The sequence below is a fragment of the Coregonus clupeaformis genome, unplaced genomic scaffold (assembly GCF_020615455.1).
Source record: "Coregonus clupeaformis isolate EN_2021a unplaced genomic scaffold, ASM2061545v1 scaf0414, whole genome shotgun sequence".
NCBI classification, from domain to species: Eukaryota; Metazoa; Chordata; class Actinopteri; order Salmoniformes; family Salmonidae; genus Coregonus; species Coregonus clupeaformis.
The window spans coordinates 188465-211742 of NW_025533869.1; the positions used below are offsets into that span (position 1 = coordinate 188465).

Consider the following 23278-nt stretch of genomic DNA (forward strand, 5'->3'; position numbering starts at 1 on the left):
ACCTGATTATGAGAACTGGGGACTGCCGGACCACTTGACTGAGTGTGCGTTCCTTTTAGACAAACACATGGTGGAATCATCATCATCATCATCATCATACATTGAATTAACCCAGTTTCATGACTAAAACATGTAATGTATACTGCACCAACAGTTTAAGCATATATTGTGGCAATGATAACACTTACCTCTACACAGCAGAGAGGTTTTCTTGGTCATCTTATACAAAACACAACCAAGGACAATGATGAGGATGACACAAAGAGCCAACACTACACCCAGACAGTACACCAAGAGAACATGGTCCTCCTTACAACCATCTGTAGAAATACAGACAGTGATAGAGAAAATTCAGGACATTTTGTTCAACCAGGCATACAATTTATTCACAGCAATGTGAAAGAATGTTAGACATTTTCAGAAATGTCCGAAATATCACTTACTTTCAATGTCCAGCTTGGTCCCGTTGCCAAACAGTATCTCCCCACATGAGGCCACAGCACAGTAGTAAGTCCCAGCATCAGAGAGGCTGAGGTTCCCCTTGGGGAGGTTGTAGACACAGCTCTGTGTAGGAGACCCAGCCTCAGGGCTCTTCTCACACTGATCACTCCTGTCTCCATGGTTGTAAATGATTCCTGGATGGGATTCTCCTGAGCCATGTCTGAACCAATAGACACTATGTTCTCCTGCACAGGTCTCAGTGTGTATTGTACAGTTCAGAGTAACAGAGTCTCCTGGCTGGACTGACTCAGACACAGGCTGCTGGATCACAGACATGCTGTTGGACCCTGAATCTGAAGAGAGTGAGTAAGATCATGGTGTGTACATTCTATTTTCCTCCAAATTCATTAATTTACAATTATAGGAACACACTTCAGTATTTAACATTTTTAAAAGGAACTGATGTTACCTTTCACAAATATAACTGTTCCTTCTCCAAATTTGACCTCACTCGCTATCATACTACCACAGTAGTATGTAGCTGAGTCCCCTGACTCTATCTTGGAGATGGTCAGGTTACAGCTGTCAACTTCTCTCTTCACACTCAAACGTTTATTCTCCGTAAAGTCCTTGTAAAAGTTGTTGGAATATGTATATTTATTTTCGGGATAAATTGATACTGTCATGAGAAGAGGTTTCTGTCCAACAGTTTGCTTGAACCAAGAGACTTTGATCAAATCAGATCGACAAAAGCAAGTGAGAGATACACTTTGTCCAAGGTGTGTAACCATCACAGGGTCTGGTTGGATTACATTTTTGTTAAGTACACAACCTGTGAAGCAAACAAACTAAATAAATCAAAGACAAAGGTATAGTACAGAATGATACATTATTATCATTATTCAGACTACATGGTCATTCAATTGGATTCAAAAAGACTGACATAAAAAGTACAAGGATCCACATGAATATTTCTTACTTACCAAAATTGGTGTAAAACAAAAAGATTGTCCAATATATAATCATCACTTTAATGTCCTTTCTGCACTGTATAGTGGTGGGTCTGACAACGGGGCACCTTTTATATGATGACACTCATCGGGTAGTCATTATGAAGTAGGCGGAAACACTGAACAAAGTGATTTCATTGGCTCTCTGAATAGGCATAAACCATCTGATAAAAACTACAATGTAACGTGTCCTGTGGCATACCATAGTTAGAGCAGCCCTTCAAATGACTTAAAGTCAGAGTTACTGGTTTGTATTTTTTCATCATTTGGGTCGGTGGCTGAGACTAGTGGTACATATGTCCTCTTTGACATACACAGGGGCTTTACATTGTATTTCTCACTTCATGTCTGTAGAAGGCAGTTCAAGCTTTCAGGAGGAAATTAATTCTGGTGAGGTTGGCACCTTTTTGACAAAATAAAGATGTGATCCTTTGATACCTGGTGCAAATAAATGGTAAGAATTGGGCCATTAAACTTCGAAATAAAAACATGTTTATTGAAATATCAAACAAGCATAAAGGCAGGTTACAGCTATTATCATCAAAAGGAAGAGTTCAGACATTTGCAAAATTATTATATAAATGTTGTTCATACAAAAACAAATGTATGCAGTCAGTCAACCTCATCCAATAGGCCCCTGCAAAGGCATCCTACAGCAAATAAGAAATGTAGAGTATATAATCGCCAGTTCACACAGGCACAATCAACATCAAAGTGGAGTTCAGAGGAGGGGTGGGGGCTGATTCTTATTGGATGACCCATACATGTCAAGTCCTGTCTTGATGACTCACACAAGAGTAGATGGTTTCTTCCTCTCTCTGTTCTCTCTCTCTCCTCTGTCTCCTGGGATTGGTACTCTTCTTGTCAGGGAACTTCAGGGCGGTATAGTTTAGGGCAGCATCATCACCGTGGAGTTACACTATGGGGATGAAACACAGACTCACTCAATTCAGAATCTGGGTCAAATCTAATGCTGTAATATTTAGCTTTAATACTGTTATCCAGTCTCACTCTTGATACAGCAATTCTGCTAACCTGTTGGTCTGAGGTGTTGGCATGAGGATTCCCATACTGGCTCTGCTGAGAAGGGGTCCCCGCTAAAAGAAAAATGACAAAACATTTAAAACACTTGAAACCTCCTCTTGTTTACTTATTAAAAGGCATACTACCATGTATTATTTTCTTCTGAATTAAGAAATGAAATCAGAGTACCTGTAAATAGGTTGCTGTGAGTGAGAGGGGGTGTTGCTGGCATGACAAGAGAAAAAGCTGTTCGTCACTGCAACATAAAGATGCTTTGGTATGGCCTAAATAAATACATTCAACTTCATTTGTCTTGATTATAGTTAAATGCTTTATTCATCATATCACAAGTAAGTCATTGTCAATGAGTTTGGAAGAGAAGCAATGCACCTAATTCATTACAGTTACAGCTAATAAAGTTAACAATTAAGGCTGTGTCATTCATCCAGTTCTACTGTCTGATCCCAGAGTACACCATCTCCTCCACCTTGTTGCTTCTCTGTCTTCTAGACCTGTTCTTCTTGTTGCTCAGATTCAGAGCTACATAATGGAGACTGTCTGCATCTTGGGCCTGTGAAGAACAATTATAAAATGGGGGAAGTATTACTATATGTTTTTATTGTAACCACTTTCAAACTTCCCTTTTATGGTAATACAACATCAGGAATCCTGTTTACCCTTGCATCTGAAGAAGAGACTGCTGGACCTCTTGTCTGAGAGACGGGTCCTGAAAAGAAAGACAGAAAAGATAAAGATACAACTACTTCTTCCACTACAGATACAGCTGGTGAAATAAAATAATATAAACTTTTCTGAAGGACTGTACCTGCTACATACAGTGGGGAGAACAAGTATTTGATACACTGCCGATTTTGCAGGTTTTCCTACTTACAAAGCATGTAGAGGTCTGTAATTTTAATCATAGGTACACTTCAACTGTGAGAGACGGAATCTAAAACAAAAATCCAGAAAATCACATTGTATGATTTTTAAGTAATTAATTTGCATTTTATTGCATGACATAAGTATTTGATCACCTACCAACCAGTAAGAATTCCGGCTCTCACAGACCTGTTCGTTTTTCTTTAAGAAGCCCTCCTGTTCTCCACTCATTACCTGTATTAACTGCACCTGTTTGAACTCGTTACCTGCATAAAAGACACCTGTCCACACACTCAATCAAACAGACTCCAACCTCTCCACAATGGCCAAGACCAGAGAGCTGTGTAAGGACATCAGGGATAAAATTGTAGACCTGCACAAGGCTGGGATGGGCTACAGGACAATAGGCAAGCAGCTTGGTGAGAAGGCAACAACTGTTGGCGCAATTATTAGAAAATGGAAGAAGTTCAAGATGACGGTCAATCACCCTCGGTCTGGGGCTCCATGCAAGATCTCACGTGGTGGGGCATCAATGATCATGAGGAAGGTGAGGGATCAGCCCAGAACTACACGGCAGCACCTGGTCAATGACCCGAAGAGAGCTGGGACCACAGTCTCAAAGAAAGCCATTAGTAACACACTACGCCGTCATGGATTAAAATCCTGCAGCGCACGCAAGGTCCCCCTGCTCAAGCCAGCGCATGAACAGGCCCGTCTGAAGTTTGCCAATGACCATCTGGATGATCCAGAGGAGGAATGGGAGAAGGTCATGTGGTCTGATGAGACAAAAATAGAGCTTTTTGGTCTAAACTCCACTCGCCGTGTTTGGAGGAAGAAGAAGGATGAGTACAACCCCAAGAACACCATCCCAACCGTGAAGCATGGAGGTGGAAACATCATTCTTTGGGGATGCTTTTCTGCAAAGGGGACAGGACGACTGCACCATATTGAGGGGAGGATGGATGGGGCCATGTATCGCGAGATCTTGGCCAACAACCTCCTTCCCTCAGTAAGAGCATTGAAGATGGGTCGTGGCTGGGTCTTCCAGCATGACAACGACCCGAAACACACAGCCAGGGCAACTAAGGAGTGGCTCCGTAAGAAGCATCTCAAGGTCCTGGAGTGGCCTAGCCAGTCTCCAGACCTGAACCCCATAGAAAATCTTTGGAGGGAGCTGAAAGTCCGTATTGCCCAGCGACAGCCCCGAAACCTGAAGGATCTGGCGAAGGTCTGTATGGAGGAGTGGGCCAAAATCCCTGCTGCAGTGTGTGCAAACCTGGTCAAGACCTACAGGAAACGTGTGATCTCTGTAATTGCAAACAAATGTTTCTGTACCAAATATTAAGTTCTGCTTTTCTGATGTATCAAATACTTATGTCATGCAATAAAATGCAAATTAATTACTTTAAAATCATACAATGTGATTTTCTGGATTTTTGTTTTACATTCCATCTCTCACAGTTGAAGTGTACCTATGATAAAAATTACAGACATCTACATGCAAAATGTGTATCAAAATGTGTATCAAATACTTGTTCTCCCCACTGTACGTATATCATTCATTTATTTGGTTTGGACTTCACTTACCCCTACACTGCAGATACTTTCTCTTGATCGTGATGTTCGTGATGCTACCAAGGACAATGATCAGGATAAATGAGAGACCCAATGCAGCACTCAGGCAGTACACCAAGAGAAGAGGGTCTGCAACATTGTCTGGGAAAATGATTGGACGTTTTCTTATGTGATCTAAATAACTAGCACTGTGTACAGTTGGACACAATAGATTATACAATAGATATAAACAGACATGTAAGATGTATCACCTACCCTTGATCTCCAGCTTGGTCCCGTTTCCAAACAGTATCTCCCCACATGAGGCCACAGCACAGTAGTAAGTCCCAGCATCAGAGAGGCTGAGGTTCCTCTTGGGGAGGTTGTAGACACAGCTCTGTGTAGGAGACCCAGCCTCAGGGCTCTTCTCACACTGATCACTCCTGTCTTCATGGGTGTAAATGATTCCTGGACGGGAATCTCCTGAGCCATGTCTGAACCAATAGACACAGTGTTCTCCTGCACAGGTCTCAGTGTGTATTGTACAGTTCAGAGTCACAAAGTCTCCTGTCTGGACTGACTCAGACAGACTGCTGTACAACGGTGGTGTTTCTGGACCCTGAACCTGACAAAAAGGTTTTCATGTCAGTAAATGTGTTTCCTATTTTGTGTCCTAACTCAACATTTGCTGAAAACTTAAGCTACAGTAATATGTTATTGTGGGATTACCTTACATTTAATTAAGACATTGTATATCCAAAATGTAAAGTGCAACAATGCTCATGATTATAGTTACAGAACACTCGTTTCTAGATATATTCTCTCTAAATTCAGATGTTGTACCTTTAACAATGAGAATTGCTCCTTCTCCAAATCCACCTTGTTGGAATAAGAACTCCCACAATAATTATTGCTGAATCTGAGAGCTGCATGTCTGAGATCCTTAGGTGTTTTATTCCTTTGCCACTTTGCACTAAGTAGTGAGGGTTGCCTTCAAATTCATTGTGGAATGTGGCATTATTGTCATAACTGTAGAAAGTTGTCATGAGCTGAGGATTGTCAGCCAATGTTTGCTTGAACCACAAGAAGTGCAGTGCCAAGTTGCCTTCATGGAAGCATTGCAATGTCACTGTGTCTCCTATGTTGGCTGAAACAAGGTGCATGGCTGAGGATTGTACCCCAGCTAGAATACACACAAAGACAGATATGAATTACATCAATAAAGTTCCTGGTTGACTTCAAATGTATGGTGTACCCCCTATAAGCACAGAAATATATAAGTTGGACCTACCCATCTCCCTGAGAAGTGGAAATATCAGGCAGAGTGTGATGATCATCTTTGAAGTTACTAACTGTGTCTTGAGTGGAAGAAGTCTACCCATGTAGACAACACTTCAACAGTGGGCTATTTGGTGATTGGTTGAACTGGACACGTCATTTTTGTTGATGCCTTATCCAGCCCACCATAAACTGAGAATCACTTACTGTATATAATCAATGCTAAAAGTGGACCAATGCTAGTAATTTGCAACAACTGGCTGGATGAAAGCTGTCTAATACTCTGTTAAAACTCTTATCTGGATAGATAGTCTGTGTAAGACCAATCAAAATATTATCCAACAACCTTTTTTTCCTTCTTGGAAATCATACTTTACCACCCCATTTACCATCACAGGTTAATTTATATTTTTAAATACGTTTTCATGTAGTTTTACAACAACAAAAAAATTAGCATACATTATACAGTGCATTAGGAAAGTATTCAGACCCTTTGACTTTTTAAACATTTTGTTACATTACAGCATTATTCTAAAATTGATTACATAAATAAAAAATCTAATCAATCTGCACAAAATACAACATAATGACAAAGCGAAAAACAGGTTTTTAGATTTTTTTTGCAAATGTATTACAAATAAAAAAGAGAAATACCTAATTTATTTAGTTATTTAGACCCTTTGCTATGAGACTCAAAATTGAGATCAGGTGCATCCTGTATCCATTGATCAGAGTCCCCCTGAGGTAAATTCAATTGATTGGCCATGATTTGGAAAGGCACACACCTGTCTATATAAGGTCCCAGAGTTGACAGTGCATGTCAGAGCAATAACCAAGCCATGAGGTTGAAGGAATTGTCCAAGAACGCAGTGGCCTGCATCATTCTTAAATGGAAGAAGTTTGGAACCACCAAGACTCTTCCTAGAGCTGGCCACCCAGCCAAACTGAACAATTGGGGGAGAAGGGCCTTGGCCATGGAGGTGACCGAGATGGGAGAACCGTCCAGAAGGACAACCATCTCTGCAGCACTCCAACAATCAGGCCTTTATTGTAGAGTGGCCAGAGGAAAGCCACTCCTCAGTAAAAGGTAAATAACAGCCCGCTTGGAGTTTCACAAAAGGCAACTGAAGGACTCAGACCATGAGAAACAAGATACTCTGGTCTTATGAAACCAAGATTGAACTCTTTGGCCTGAATGCCAAGCGTCACGCCTGGAGGAAACCTGGCACCATCCCTTTGGTGAAGCATTGTGGTGGCAGCATCATGCTGTGTGGATTTTTTTCGGCGGCAGGGACTGGGAGACTAGTCAGGCTCGAGGGCAAGACGAACGGAGCAAAGTACAGAGAGATCCTTGATGAAAACCTACTCCAGGGCGCTCATGACCTCAGACTGGGGTGAAGGTTCACCTTCCAACAGGACAACAACCCCAAGCACACAGCCAAGACAATGCAGGAGTTGCTTCTGTACAAGTCTATGAATGTCCTTGAGTGGCCCAGCCAGAGCCCGGACTTGAACCCGATTGAAAATCTCTGGAGAGACCGGAAAATAGCTGTGCAGCGATGCTCCCCATCCAACATGACTGAGCTTGAGAGGATCTGCAGAGAAGAATGGGAGAAACTCCCCAAATACAGGTGTGCAAAGTTTTTAGTGTCATACCCAAGAAGACTCAAGGCTGTAATCGCTGCAAAAGGTGCTTCAACAAAGTACTGAGTAAACGGTCTGATTACTTATGTACATTTAATATTTTGGGTTTACATTTTTATTACATTTGCAAAAATTTCTAAAAACCTGTTTTTGCTCTGTCATTATGGGGTATTGTGTGTTGTTTGATGAGAAATAAAATCAATTTAATCAATTTTTGAATAAGGCTGTAACTTAACAAAATGTGGAAAAAGCTGTCTGAACACTTTCCGAATCCACTGCATGTACTTGTATACTCTTGGTATCAACATCAGTTGTGTGCCTTAGACATCTTTGGTTCCACCACATGCAGCAGTTACAGTTCTCCTGATGATAAAGCAAGACAATTTTATGTCAGTCTTACTTTCACTATCATTCACAGAAACATGAAGTGTAACACCTGATAGTTTAGTAGAGGTCAGGGGTTTACCTGGGTGGGTAGGGCTTACACCTTCTACTCTATACTGTGTAAATTAATGATTAAAGTTCAAGAACTGATAAAACCTATGATCTTGTAAGTGATAAGATACTGTGTTAATCTAGATGGAGCTGTGTTTCTAATTGTCATTGGCGTGAGCAAGGAAGAAAGAAAGTAACTGACTGACACCACATAGACATCCTGCTGAAAACCACAGAGTGTGTAGGAGGCCAGCAGGCCTGTCCACAGCGTAGAGATGGCTTCATCTTGAGCTCACAGCAGACCAAAGTGATCAGGTAACTGTGAACAGCTCACTGAGTGTATGATGCTTGGGTGGGTTTAGCATGGTAACAGTAGGTAGTCTCTGCAGAAGCCCTCTGGACAAACATTCATAAAGACATTCTTACTCAAGTAGTATTTTACTGGGTGACTTTCACTTTGACTCAAGTATGACAATTGGGTACTTTTTCCACCACTGTTGTCTGATAAGCATGCAGTACATTATCAAGCATACATTACATATACAGTATGTAGCTGTACATGCCCTTGGGATCAAACTTAGTTGTGTGCCTTAGACTTGGCCCCACCCCATGCAACAGTTACAGCTCTCCTAATGACCTATAGGAGGACTGTTATACATAGAACAGAACTTGATATGTACCAGGGGGATCAGGGGTGGAGCATCATGAGTGTATATGGGGGAATAACGTACACTACAGGATGAAACAATCTATTTTATGTAAGTCTCATTACCTATGATTCACAGAATCATGCTCTAACTGAAGTGTAACACCTGATAGTTTAGTAGGGGTCAGGGGTGTACCTGGGTGGATAGGGCTTTTAGCTGTAGCCTAGTATACATTGATACAACTTCTACTTTAAACTCTGTAAATCAATTATCGTAGTTCAAGAATGAACATAAACATGCTTTTTAGTACAGGACTCGGCTTAAACTGTGTCTGGGAAACTGGCCCATATGATAAGATAGAGGCTATATAGCATGCAGTATGTCAGTGGACTGTGTTTCTAATTGTCATGGTCCTGATCAACAATGTAAGCATGAGAGAAAACACACTGACACCAGGTAGACATCCTGCTGAAACCACATAGTGAGTGAAAGGCCAACCAGGCCTATCCAAAGCAAAGAGATGGCCTTGTCTTGAGCTCACAGCAGACCAAAGTGTTCAGATACCTGTGAACAGCTCACTGCATGATGCGTGGGTGGGTTTAGCATGGTAACAGTAGGTAGTCTCTGCAGAAGCCCTCTGGACAAACATTCATACAGGGATACTGTATGTACAGAACACACGAGAAGGAATAAGTCTATTTTAGTCCCTATCAGTTGTTTAAATAGATATTTATTAATGCAAAAAGAAGGCACATTCTGTACACAGGGATTTCAGGAGAGCAGTTCAATCAATTAACACATACTGCATAAGCAAGGATGATGATGCTCAATTGAATTAGAAGTCGCAGGCTAATATTTTTCTAATGCAATACGAGCAACTAAGCAATCTCAATAAATCATCATTTGCAATGTATAGCGATGATACAGTATCTCCTACTTTACTCAATAACCCTTCTCTAGTCTATTGACACTGGCCTTAGCGTGATCTATTTCCTGATGAGGTAGATGATGATGAAGATGATCAGGCAGCAGAGGAGAACTCCAGTTCTGATGATGGGGAGAAGGTCCAGGATTCTCATCTGTGGATCAACGTCACAATCTGAAATAATAAAATGTATCTTTCCATGACGTAGACTGATCAGGTGAAAGCTATGATCCGTTATTGATAAAACTTGTCAAATCCACTTCAATCAGGGTAGATGAAGGTGAGGAGACACGTTAAAGAATGATTCTTAAGCCTTGACACAATTGAGACATGGATTGTGTGATTCAGAGGATGAATGGGCAAGACAATAGATTGAAGTGCCTTTGAATGTTGTATGGTAGTAGGTGCCAGGCCCACCGGTTTGTGTCAAGAATTGCAACGCTGCTGGGTTTTTCATGTTCAACAGTTTCCTGTGTGTATCAAGAATGGTCCACCACCCAAAGGACATCCAGCCAACTTGTCACAACTGTGGGAAGCATTGGAGTCAACAGCATCCCTGTGGAAAGCTTTCAACACCTTGTAGAGTCCATACACAGACGAATTGAGGCTGTTTGAGGGCAAAAGGGGGGTTGCAACTCAATATTAGGAAGTTGTACACAGGGGCATTGCCATGCTGAAAAAGGAAAGGGCCTTCCCCAAACTGTTGCCACAAAGTTGGAAGCACAGAATCATCTAGAATGTCATTGTGTGATGTGTTTTTAAGATTTCTCTTCACTGGAACTAAGGGGCCTAGCCTGAACCATGAATAACAGCCCAAGACCATAATTCCTCCTCCACCAAACATTACAGTTGGCACTATGAATTGGGGCAGGTAGTGTTTTTCTGGCATCCGCCAAACCCAGATTCATCTGTCTGACTGCTGTATAGTGAAGTGTGATTAATCACTCCAGAGAACACTGCTCTAGAGTCCAATGGCGGTGAGCTTTGCACCACTCCAGCCGACACTTGGCATTGCGCATGGTGATCTTAGGCTTGTGTGCGGCTGCTCGGAAATGGAAACCAAACAGTTCTTGTGCTGACGTCGGGTGCTGACATTGCTTCAAGAGGCAGTTTGAAACTCGTTAGGGAGTGTTGCAACCGAGGACAGAAGATTTTGACACGCTGTGCGCTTCAGCACTCGGTGGTCCCGTTCTGTGAGCTTGTGTGGCCTACCACTTCTCGGCTAAGCCGTTGTTGCTCCTAGATTTTTCCACTTCACAACACCAGCACTTACAGTTGACCGGGGCAGCTCTAGCAGTGCAGAAATTTGACGAACTGACTTGTTAGAAAGGTGCCACGTTGAAAGATACTGAGCTCTACATAAAGGCCATTCTACTGCCAATTTTTGTCTATGGAGATTGCATGGCTGTGTGCTCGATATTATACACCTGTCAGCAACGGGTATTGCTGAAATAGCCGAATCCACTAATTTGAAGGGGTGTCCACATACCTTTGTATATATAGTGTATGTACAAGGGTGAACATCAGTGAGGTAAACACCTCCACAATGAACCAAGTACATGTCAGTCTTCCATTCCTTGTATATAATTTACAGAAACATTCACTAAGTGTATCACCTGAGAGTACATGCCTGACGTGACACACTTTACCTATCTAGTCAGTTTTACTCTCTGGTTAGTGCGTTTCTAAATGAAAGCAATCTGTCAGAAGGAGGATCCTCCTCTATTGGTCTCCTTCTCACAGAGCATCCTGCAGTAGTCTTTGTGCTTCACAAGTCATGTCTGTTTGAGAATGTACTGAAAGTTCTCCCATGACATCATCACAAAATGGCCCCTCCCCCTGGACCACAAGTTAGAATAGATGGTGCTGTATCACACATGAGATGCTTAACTCAGAGGGTTCAAAGAGGGTTCATTAGCAGTTATTTGTGGTTTGTAACTGATTTCAGATAACTAAATATATATTTGAGTCAGTTTAATTAATAACTGTTTTGCTGTGGCTGTAAGCTGTCAGGGGCAACATGAACAACACGTAAAGATAGTGAGAACAACAGTGACACCACATAGACATCCTTCTGAAAACCACATAGAGACACAGAGACACAGAGAGCAGGTAGGAGGGTCCTGTGTGCACAAAGCCAGCAGGCCCACCTGACCAAAGCGTAGATACGACATCATCTTGGGCTTACAGAAGACTGCAGAGTACCTGTCAACTTGTTCACTGTGTGGGGTTGGGTGTGAGTGACATGCTATCAACACCACTAGAAGAGGTCAACACATTACAGAGGAGAGATGATATGAATAAATAGGTTGTCTCCCATACTTTTTCAACTACTCCCTGGAACTCAATTTTAAAACACTACATTGAAACACACGAGTCGTTGTCTTCGTCATATAGATAACCCTTCTTCGAGTTTTATTTTGAGTGATTGTGTGGCTCATCCTGGTAACTAAGCTACACTTATAATAACTTAGTTGATGTTAGTAGTAATGATCCAGTGATGATGACTACCTAGCCTGTTTGATTGATGTGACGCAATGATTCTGAAATGGATTTATAACATGATACTGATGTTTAATATGCATGTAATAAATGTATATATTACCTTGTTATAAATTCTTAACAGCCACACAGTGTTTTTGTTGGGCCTTTGTTTCTCTCATTAACACAGGTGAGAGTGTTGACATGGACAAGTCTGGAGATCACTCTGTCATGCTGATTGAGTTAGAATAACAGACTGGAAGCTTTAAAAGGAGGGTGGTGCTTGAAATCATTGTTCTTCCTCTGTTAACCATGGTTACCTGCAAGGAAACACGTGCCGTCATCATTGCTTTGCACAAAAAGGGCTTCACAGGCAAGGATATTGCTACTAGTAAGCTTGCACCTAAATCAACCATTTATCAGATCATCAAGAACTTCAAGGAGAGAGGTTCAATTGTTGTGAAGAAGGCTTCAGGGCACCCAAGTAAGTCCAGCAAGCGCCAGGACCGTCTCCTAAAGTTGATTCAGCTGCGGGATCGGGGCACCACCAGTGCAGAGCTTGCTCAGGAATGGCAGCAGGCAGGTATGAGTGCATCTGCACGCACAGTGAGGCAAAGACGTTTGGAGGATGGCCTGGTGTCAAGAAGGGCAGCGAGGAAGCCACTTCTCTCCAGGAAAAAGATCAGGGACAGACTGATATTCTGCAAAAGGTACAGGGATTGGACTGCTGAGGACTGGGGCAAAATCATTTTCTCTGATGAATCCCCTTTCCGATTGTTTGGGGCATCCAGAAAAAAGCTTATTCGGAGAAGACAAGGTGAGCGCTACCATCAGTCCTGTGTCATGCCAACAGTAAAGCATCCTGAGACAATTCATGTGTGGGGTTGCTTCTCAGCCAAGGGTTTGGGCTCACTCACTATTTTGCCTAAGAACACAGCCATGAATAAAGAATGATACCAACTCATCCTCCGAGAGCAACTTCTTCCAACCATCCAAGAACAGTTTGGTGACGAACAATGCCTTTTCCAGCATGATGGAGCACCTTGCCATAAGGCAAAAGTGATAACTAAGTGGCTCGGGGAACAAAACATCTAAATGTTGGGTCCATGGCCAGGAAACTCCCCAGACCTTAATCCCATTGAGATCTTGTGGTCGATCCTCAAGAGGCGGGTGGACAAACAAAAAACCCACAAATTCTGACAAACTCCAAACATTGATTATGCAAGAATGGGCTGCCATCAGTCAGGATGTGGCCCAGAAGTTAATTGACAGCATGCCAGGGTGGATTGCAGAGGTCTTGAAAAAGAAGGGTCAACACTGGAAATATTTACTCTTTGCATAAACGTAATGTAATTGTCAATAAAAGCCTTCGACACTTATGGAATGCTTGTAATTATACTTCAGTATACCATAGTAACATCTGACAAAAATATCTAAAAACACTGAAGCAGCAAACTTTGTGAAGACCAATACTTGTGTTATTCTCAAAACTTTTGACCACGACTGTATATTCAACTAGGATGTTTATTTTTACTTCAAGTTTTTCTCATTTAGAGAGTGAGTTGTGCTCTTAGTGACATGGTTGTTTGTGGTTTTGATACACTGAGGTGTGTGTAGGTAGTGTGTGGTGCGGACTGAAGGTCATTGCTGGGGGTTAGAGATTAGTTTAATATTTTTAGGGCATTCATAACACTACAGAGATGTCAGGATACACCTACAAAAGAGTTTGAGACAAACTTAAACACCTGTCAGTAGATTTGTATTTACATTGCATTATAGCACCCAAAAAAGCTTTGTTACATTGATTATAAGCTTAATATGGTTGTTGCATACTGAATCTGCGGGTGAAATTTAACGACAGAGGAAAATATCAAATAAAAAATGCCTCTATATGAAAGCTGTTGAATGTTTTATTTGATCTAAAATTCACAACAGTATCAATGTTAAAATGAGGTTGACAGTGTACAAGTAATTGTACCACACAATGAAAAAGCCATAGTTATACATACAGTGTAGAAAACACAAAAGCAATGCAAGTTATTAAAGAGCAAAAGTTGACGTTTCAGTCCATGTTTTGGAGTCTCACCCCAGAGTACACAGTGTCTCTCTCCATGGCGCTCCTCTGTCTCCCGGCGTTTACTTTCTTGTGGATGACGTTCAGAGCAGCGAATTGGAGTGTGTCAGCATCTTGATCCTGAGAGGAATAACAACAACAACAAAAACATTTTGTATTAGACAAATATATTTCTAGTGTAACAACACCTTTAGGTAAATGCCTATTTTAATATTTTGAATGAAGATAAAATACATTGAATCAGCAACAAACAGCTGGACCAGTGTTAGGTCTGTCAACCTGGTTATGAGAACTGGGTACTGACGAAGTACTTGACTGAGGGTGCCTTCCTGTAGACAAACACATGGTGGAATCATCATCATCATCATCATCATCATACAATGAACTAACCCAGTTTCATGACTAAAACAGGCTGTAAAGTAAAACAATATGTGGAAAAAGTAAAGGGGTCTGAATATTTTCAGAATGCACTGTATATTGTTCAAAATGATAACGCATACCTCTAAACAGCAGATAAGTTTTCTTGGTCATCTTATACAAAACACAACCAAGGACAATGCTGAGGATGACACAAAGAGCCAACACTACACCCAGACAGTACACCAAGAGAACATGGTCCTCCTTACAACCATCTGTAGAAATACAGATAGTGATAGAGGAAATTCAGGACATTTTGCTCAACTAGACATACAATTTATTCACAACAATGTGAAAGTATGTTAGACATTTTCAGAAATGTCAGAAATATAACTTACGGACAATGTTCAGCTTGGTCCCGTTGCCAAACAGTATCTCCCCACATGAGGCAACAGCACAGTAGTAAGTCCCAGCATCAGAGAGGCTGAGGTTCCTCTTGAGGAGGTTGTAGACACAGCTCTGTGTAGGAGATCCAGCATCAGGGCTCTTTTCATACATGTCTGAACCAATAGATTCCCACCTTACATACAGGTATAGTCTGTATTCATCAATGAATCAATTATGTGTTTCTCTCTAAAATGCTTATGCTACCAAAAAGGAGTGCTATTTATCTTCAAATGATGTAAAGTCAGAGTTACTGGTTTGTATTTGTTCATCATTTGGGTTGTTTGCTTTGACTAGTGGCACATACAGTGCCTATAGAAAGTCTACACTAACACTGGACTTCTTCACATTTTATTGTGTAACAAAGTGGGATTAAAATTGATTTAATTGTAATTTTTTTGTCAACAATCTATTCAAAAATCTAATGTCAAAGAGGAATAATTTCTAATATAATATTACATGGTGCAAATAAGTGGTAAGTATTGGGCAAGTCATTAAATGCAGGAAATAAAAACATGTTTATTGAAATATCACACACGCATAAAGGCAGGTTACAGAGTTTATTTTACAAATATTATCATGAAAAGGAAGAGTTCAGATATTTGCTAAATCATTATAAATACAGTATTTTGTACTACACTTATTTTTACAACAGCAAATGTATCCAGTCAGTCAACCTCAGCCACTGTTGCTGAGGATTTGAGACTTCTGAAACCATCCTAGTATCAGCTTTCACACTTATTGGACAATTATGCTCTGCGTCTGAGTGATTCTATGTTGATATTAAGAGAGTATGCCAATGCAGTGACAGTCTCTTCAGCTAGGCCCGACTATTACATTTTACAGCAAATGAGGAATGTACAAAATAGCCAAGTCACACGGACACAGTCAAGCTCAAAGGGGAGGTCAGTAAGGGTAAACTTAAAATGATGCTGATTGGAGGACTGTCACATCCTGTCTTGATGACTCACTCCAGAGTAGATGGTTTCTTCCTCTCTCTGTTCTCTCCTCTGTCTCCTGGGCTTGGTACTCTTCTTGTCAGTGAACTTCAGGGCGGTATAGTTCAGAGAATGATCGTCACCTTGGAGCTATGGGGATGAAACACAGACTCAATCAATTCAAACTCTATGTCAAATCTAATGCTGTAATATTTATCTTTAAAACTCTTATACAGTCTCACTCTTGTTACAGCAATTCTGCTAACCTGTTGGTCAAACGTGTTGGCATTAGGATTCCCATACTGGCTCTGCTGAGAAGGGGTCCCCGCTAAAAGATAAATGACAAAACATTAAAAACACTTGAAACATACTATGTATGTCATATTTTCTGCTTCAAAATGAATTAGGCTTGTGAAATGAAAACAATGTCCAGAGAGGGAAGTGGTAAAAGGAGAGCTAGCCTTCACCCTTCTTTATGATCTATAACTATTATTACTATTACTATTAGCATGAAGACTTTTACAGTACCTGCACAGTGTTCACATCGTGACCTCTTCATTCTCACACAGAGGAAAACGTTGACAACCACACTCAGAATCACAGCAGTTGTCAGGCAATATAGAATGATGAGGAAAATAAGCTGACTCTGATCACCCAACAGGTCTGAAACTTAGAAAACAAGGCTTGATCATTTTCTATTATGCTTTGTACCTCAGTGCTTTTGGCATTAAAGTTAGCTATAAAAGTTATATTTGAAATCAACTATGAATTGAAAGTGCTAGATTTACATATGATATTTCTAACAATTTGAGAGAAAATTAGTGCTGTATTTTGGTTATGCACAGCTTACCTTCGATGTCCAGCTTGGTCCCGTTGCCAAACAGTATCTCCCCACATGAGGCCACAGCACAGTAGTAAGTCCCAGCATCAGAGAGGCTGAGGTTCCCCTTGGGGAGGTTGTAGACACAGTTCTGTGTAGGAGACCCAGCCTCAGGGCTCTTCTCACACTGATCACTCCTGTCTCTATGGGTGTAAATGATTCCTGGATGGGATTCTCCTGAGCCATGTCTGAACCAATAGACACTGTGTTCTCCTGCACAGGTCTCATTGTGTATTGTACAGTTCAGAGTCACAGAGTCTCCTGGCTGGACTGACTCAGACACAGGCTGCTGGATCACAGACATGCTGTTGGACCCTGAATCTAAAAAGAGTGAGTAAGATCATGGTGTGTACATTCTATTTTCCTGCTAAATTCATTAATTTAGCATTATATGAACACACTTCAATACCAACATTTTAAAAAGCAACTTAAGTTACCTTTGACAATTAAAAATGTTCCTTCTCCAAATTTGACTTCGCCCACTTCCATAGCACCACAGTAGTATGTAGCTGAGTCCCCTGACTCTGTCTTGGAGATGGTCAGGTTAGAGCTGTCAACTCCTCTCTTCACACTCAAACGTTTAGTCTCAGTAAAGTCCTTGTTAAAGTTGTTGTCATAAAAATTATTTCCAGTGCCATAATATGATGATGCCATGAGAAGAGGCTTCTGTCCAACAGTTTGCTTGTACCAAGAGATGCCGATGAAATTAGATCGACAAAAGCAAGTGAGAGATACACTTTGTCCAAGGTGTGTAACCATCACAGGGTCTGGTTGTATTACATCGTTGTTAAGTGCACAACCTGGGAAGCAAACAAACTAAATAAATCAAAGACAAAGGTATAGTACAGAATGATACATTATTATCATTATTCAGACTACATGGTCATTCAATTGGATTCAAAAAGACTGACATAAAAAGTACAAGGATCCACATTTATATTTCTTACTTACCAAAATTGGAGTAAAACAAAAAGATTGTCCAATATATAATCATCATTTTAATGTCCTTTCTGCACTGCATAGTGGTGGGTCTGACAACGGGGCACCTTTTATATGATGACACTCATCGGGTAATCATTATGAAGTAGGCGGAAACTCTGAACTAAGGGATTTTATTGGCTGTCTGAACAGGCATAAAACATCTGATAAAAACTACAATCTAACATGTGTCCTGTGGCATACCATAGTTAGAGCAGCCCTTCAATGATGTAAAGTCAGAGATACTGGTTTGTATTTTTTCATCATTTGGGTCGGTGGCTGAGACTAGTGGTACATATGTCCTCTTTGACATACACAGGGGGTTTACATTGTATTTCTCACTTCATGTCTGTAGAAGGCAGTTCAAGCTTTCAGGAGGAAGTGAACTCTGGTGAGGTTGGAATCTTTTTGACAAAATATGTGATCCTTTGAAACCTTGTGCAGATAAGTGGTAAGAATTGGGTCATTAAACTTCAAAATAAAAGCATGTTTAATGAACTATCACACAAGCGTAAAGGCAGCTTACAGAGTTCCATGTTACAACTATTATCATCAAAAGGAAGAGTTCAGACATTTGCAAAATCATTATATAAATGTTGTACACTTCTACAAAAACAAATGTATGCAGTCAGTGAACCTCAACCACTATTAGTGAGGATTTGAGACTTCTGAAACCATCCTAGCATCAGCTTTCACACTTGCTGTTATTTTACATTTATATTAGGCAAAGCTAGGCCCCTGCAAAAGCATCCTACAGCAAATGAGAAATGTACAGTATATAATCGCCAGTTCTCACGGGCACAATCAACATCAAAGTGGAGTTCAGAGGAGGGGTGGGGCTTAACTTAGAATGTTGCTGATTGGATGACCCTCACATGTCACATCCTGTAGGTGGTTTCTTCCTCTCTCTGTTCTCTCTGTTCTCTCCTCTGTCTCCTGGGATTGGTACTCTTCTTGTCAGTGAACTTCAGGGCAGTGTAGTTCAGGACATCATCGTCGCCGTGGAGCTATGGGGATGAAACACAGACTCACTCAATTCAGACTCTGGGTCAAATCTAATGCTGTGATATTTAGCTTTAATACTCTTACCTAGTCTCACTCTTGATACAGCAATTCTGCTAACCTGTTGGTCTGACGTGTTGGCATGAGGATTCCCATACTGGCTTTGCTGAGAAGGGGTCCCCACTAAAAGACAACTGACAAAACAATTAAAACACTTGAATCCTCTTCTTGTTTACTAAGTAAAAGGCGTACTGCCATGTCTTATTTTATTCTGAATTAAGAAATGACATCAGAGAACCTTTAAATACGTTGCTATGTTTGTGAGGGGGTGTTAGTTGCATGAGAAGAGAAAAAGCTGTTCATCACTACAACATAAAGATGCCTGAGTATGGCCCAAATAAATACATTGTCTTGATTATTGTTAAATGCTTTATTTATCATATCACAAGTATGTCATTGTCAATGAGTTTGGAAGAAAAGCAATGCACCTAATTCATTACAGTTACAGCCAATAAAATAAACAATTAAGGCTGTGTCATTCATCCTGTTCTACTGTCTGATCCCAGAGTACGTCGTCACCTCCTCCATGTTGCTTCTCTGTCTTCTAGACCTGTTCTTCTTGTTGCTCAGATTCAGAGCTACATAATGGAGACTGTCTGCATCTTGGGCCTGTGAAGAACAATTATAAAATGGGGGAAGTATTACTACATGTTTTTGTTGTAACCCCTTTCATAGTTATTTTTATGGTAATACAACATAAGGAATTCTGTTTACCCCTGTATCTGAAGAAGAGACTGCTGGACATCTTGTCTGAGAGACGGGTCCTGAAAAGAAAGACAGAAAAGATGAAGATACAACTCCTTCTTCCACTACTGATATATCTGGTGATATCAAAGGAGAGCAACTTCTCTGAAGGACTTAACCTGCTACATTTATAATTCATTTATTTGGTATGGACTTCACTTTCCTCTACACTTCAGACACTTTCTCCTGTTCATGGTATTCATGATGCTACCAAGGACAATGATCAGGATAAACGATAGAACCAACGCTGCACTCAGGCAATACACCAAGAGAGGAGTGTCTGCGCCATTGTCTGGGAAAATGATTGGACGTTTTCTTATGTGATCTAAATAACTAGAACTGTGTACAGTTGGACACAATATATTATACAATAGATATAAACAGAAATGTGAGATGTATCACCTACCCTTGATCTCCAGCTTGGTCCCGTTCCCAAACAGTATCTCCCCATATGAGGCCACAGCACAGTAGTAAGTCCCAGCATCAGAGAGGCTGAGGTTCCTCTTGGGGAGGTTGTAGACACAGCTCTGTGTAGGAGACCCAGCCTCAGGGCTCTTCTCACACTGATCACTCCTGTCTCCATGGGTGTAAATTATTCCTGGATGGGATACTCCTGAGCCATGTCTGAACCAATAGACACTGTGTTCTCCTGCACAGGTCTCAGTGTGTATTGTACAGTTCAGAGTAACAGAGTCTCCTGGCTGGACTGACTCAGACACAGACTGCTGTACAATGGTGGTGTTTCTGGACCCTGAACCTGACAAAAAGGTTTTCATGTCAGTAAATGTGTTTCCTATTTTGTGTCCTAACTCAACATTTGTTGAAAACTTAAGCCACAGTAATATATTATTGTGGGATTACCTTACATTTAATTAAGACATTGTATATTCAAAATGTAAAGTGCAACAATGCTCAATATTATTGTTGCAGAACAGCAGTTTCTAGTTATTTTCTCTCTAAATTCAGATTGTATACCTTTAACAATGAGAATGGCTCCTGTCTCCAAATTCCACCTTGTTGGAATAAGAACTCCCACAGTAATATATTGATGAGCTGCATGTCTGAGATCCTTAGGTGTTTTATTCCTTCACCACTTTGCACTGAGAAGCGAGGGTTGCCTTTAAATTAATTGTGGAATGTAGCATTATTGTCATCCTTATAAGAAGTTGTCATGAGCTAAGAATTGTCACCCAAGGCTTGCTTGAACCACAAGAGGTGCGGTGCCAAGTTGCCTTCATGGAAGCAGTGCAAAGTCACTGTGTCTCCTATGTTGGCTGCCTTATTCATCCCACCATGGTCTTCACAGGTAAACTGAGAATCACTTACTGTAGATAATCAATGCTGAAAGTGGAACAATGCTAATCATTTGCAACAACTGGCTGGAAGAAAGCTGTCTAATACTCTGTTAAAACTCTTATCTGGATTGTAAGAACAATCAAAATATTATCCAACAATATATACGTTTTTCACGTAGTTCTTCCCAAAAACTATTTAAGCATACATTATACAGTGCATTAAGAAAGTATTCAGACCCCTTGACTTTTTCAACATTTTGTTACATTACAGCCTTATTCTAAAATTGATTAAATAAATAAAACATTTAATCAATCTACACACAATACCACATAATGACAAAGCGAAAACAGGTTTTTAGATTTTTTTAGCAAATGTATTACATATAAAAAAGAGAAATACCTAATTTATATATTTAGACCCTTTACTATGAGACTAAAAAATTTAGCTCAGGTGCATGTCAGAGCAATAACCAAGCCATGAGGTCGAAGGAATTGTCCAAGAACGCAGTGGCCTGCATCATTCTTAAATGGAAGAAGTTTGGAACCACCAAGACTTTTCCTAGAGCTGACCACCCAGCCAAGCATAGCAATTGGGGGAGAAGGGCCTTGGTCAGGGAGGTGACCAAGAACCTGATGGTCACTCCTACAGAGCTTTAGAGTTCCTCTGTGGAGATGGGAGAACCTTCCAAAAGGACAACCATCTCTGCAGCACTCCACCAATCAGGCCTTTATGGTAGAGTAGCCAGAAGGAAGCCACTCCTCAGTAAAAGGCACATAACAGCCCGCTTGGAGTTTCACAAATGGCACCTGAAGGACTCAGACCATGAGAAACAAGATACTCTGGTCTGGTGAAACCAAGATTAAACTCTTTGGCCTGAATGCCAAGCATCACGTCTGGAGGAAACCTGGCACCATCCCTACGGTGAAGCATTGTGGTGGCAGCATCATGCTGTGGGGATGTTTTTCAGCAGCAGGGACTGGGAGACTAGTCAGGCTCAAGGGAGAGATGAATGGAGCAAAGTACAGAGAGATCCTTGATGAAAACCTACTCCAGGGCGTTCATGACCTCAGACTGGGGCGAAGGTTCACCTTCCTACAGGACAACAACTCTAAGCACACAGCCAAGACAATGCAGGAGTTGCTTCGGGACAAGTATCTGAATGTCCTTGAGTGGCCCAGCCAGAGCCCGGACTTGAACCCGATTGAACATCTCTGGAGAGACCTGAAAATAGCTGTGCAGCGACACTCCACATCCAACCTGACAGTGCTTGAGATGATCTGCGGAGAAGAACGGGAGAAACTCCCAAATACAGGTGTACGAAGCTTGTAGCGTCATATCCAAGAAGACTCAAGGCTGTAATCGCTGCCAAAGGTGCTTCAACAAAGTACTGAGCAAAGGGTTTGAATACTTTTGTAAATGTTATATTTTGGGGTTTTATTTTTATTACATTTGCAAAAAATTATAAAAACCTGTTTTTGCTCTGTCATTATGGGGTATTGTGTGTTGATTGATTGGGGGGGGGGGGGGAATGTAATCAATTTTTGAATAAGGCTGTAACTTAATGTGGAAAAAGTGGTCTGAACACTTTCCGAATCCACTGAATGTACCTGTATGCTCTTTCTATCAACATCAGTTGTGTGCATTAGATATATTTGGTTCCACCACATGCAGCAGTTACAGTTCTCCTGATGATGAAGCAAGACTATTTTATGTCAGTCTTACTTTCACTATCATTCACAGAAACATGAAGTGTAACACCTGATAGTTTAGTAGAGGTCAGGGGTTTACCTGGGTGGGTAGGGCTTACACCTTCTACTCTATACTGTGTAAATTAATGATTAAAGTTCAAGAACTGATAAAACCTATGATCTTGTAAGTGATAAGATACTGTGTTAGTCTAGATGGAGCTGTGTTTCTAATTGTCATGGGGTGAACAACGAAGAATAATAGTAACTGACTGACACCACATAGACATCCTGCTGAAAACCACAGAGTGTGTAGTAGGCCAGCAGGCCTGTCCACAGCGTAGAGATGGCTTCATCTTGAGCTCATAGCAGACCAAAGTGTTCAGGTATCTGTGAACAGCTCAATGAGTGCTTGTTGAGTGGGTGGGTTTAGCATGGTAACAGTAGGTAGTCTCTGCAGAAGCCCTCTGGACAAACATTCAAACAGGCATACTGTATGT

At 41.0% G+C, this 23278-nt stretch overlaps 2 protein-coding genes and 2 pseudogenes across 2 annotated transcripts; all 4 read right to left on the reverse strand.

Annotated features, from left to right (window-relative positions):
• Positions 1–435: 435 nt before the first annotated feature.
• On the reverse strand, positions 436–1479 carry LOC123484707. The gene is made up of 3 exons (XM_045215271.1): positions 1425–1479; positions 911–1273; positions 436–794 (listed from the first exon to the last, which is right to left on the reverse strand). Exons 1-3 carry the CDS (start codon positions 1465–1467, stop codon positions 436–438), a joined length of 765 nt encoding a protein of 254 aa, XP_045071206.1. The 5' UTR covers positions 1468–1479.
• Positions 1480–2925: 1446 nt separating this feature from the next.
• On the reverse strand, positions 2926–6292 carry LOC121554556 (annotated as a pseudogene).
• Positions 6293–9900: 3608 nt separating this feature from the next.
• LOC123484708 lies at positions 9901–18007 on the reverse strand. The gene is made up of 7 exons (XM_045215272.1): positions 17965–18007; positions 17451–17813; positions 16984–17334; positions 14895–15026; positions 14674–14723; positions 14407–14514; positions 9901–9993 (listed from the first exon to the last, which is right to left on the reverse strand). The coding sequence occupies exons 1-7, from the start codon at positions 18005–18007 to the stop codon at positions 9901–9903; spliced, it is 1140 nt and encodes a 379-aa protein (XP_045071207.1).
• Positions 18008–19542: 1535 nt separating this feature from the next.
• Positions 19543–21084, reverse strand: LOC123484709 (annotated as a pseudogene).
• Between the last annotated feature and the right edge of the window lie 2194 nt (positions 21085–23278).

What these genes read in the sequence shown, in the direction of transcription:
- LOC123484707 (XM_045215271.1), bottom strand. Translation starts at nt 1,467, where the DNA reads ATGATTATATATTGGACAATCTTTTTGTTTTACACCAATTTTG. An exon ending in TTTGTTTTACACCAATTTTG is followed by an intron (nt 1,274 to 1,424) that starts GTAAGTAAGAAA and finishes TTTGCTTCACAG; the next exon opens with GTTGTGTACTTAACAAAAAT. An exon ending in AACAGTTATATTTGTGAAAG is followed by an intron (nt 795 to 910) that starts GTAACATCAGTT and finishes CACTCTCTTCAG; the next exon opens with ATTCAGGGTCCAACAGCATG.
- LOC123484708 (XM_045215272.1), bottom strand. Translation starts at nt 18,007, where the DNA reads ATGATTATATATTGGACAATCTTTTTGTTTTACTCCAATTTTG. An exon ending in TTTGTTTTACTCCAATTTTG is followed by an intron (nt 17,814 to 17,964) that starts GTAAGTAAGAAA and finishes TTTGCTTCCCAG; the next exon opens with GTTGTGCACTTAACAACGAT. An exon ending in AACTTATCTGCTGTTTAGAG is followed by an intron (nt 14,724 to 14,894) that starts GTATGCGTTATC and finishes GTTTGTCTACAG; the next exon opens with GAAGGCACCCTCAGTCAAGT.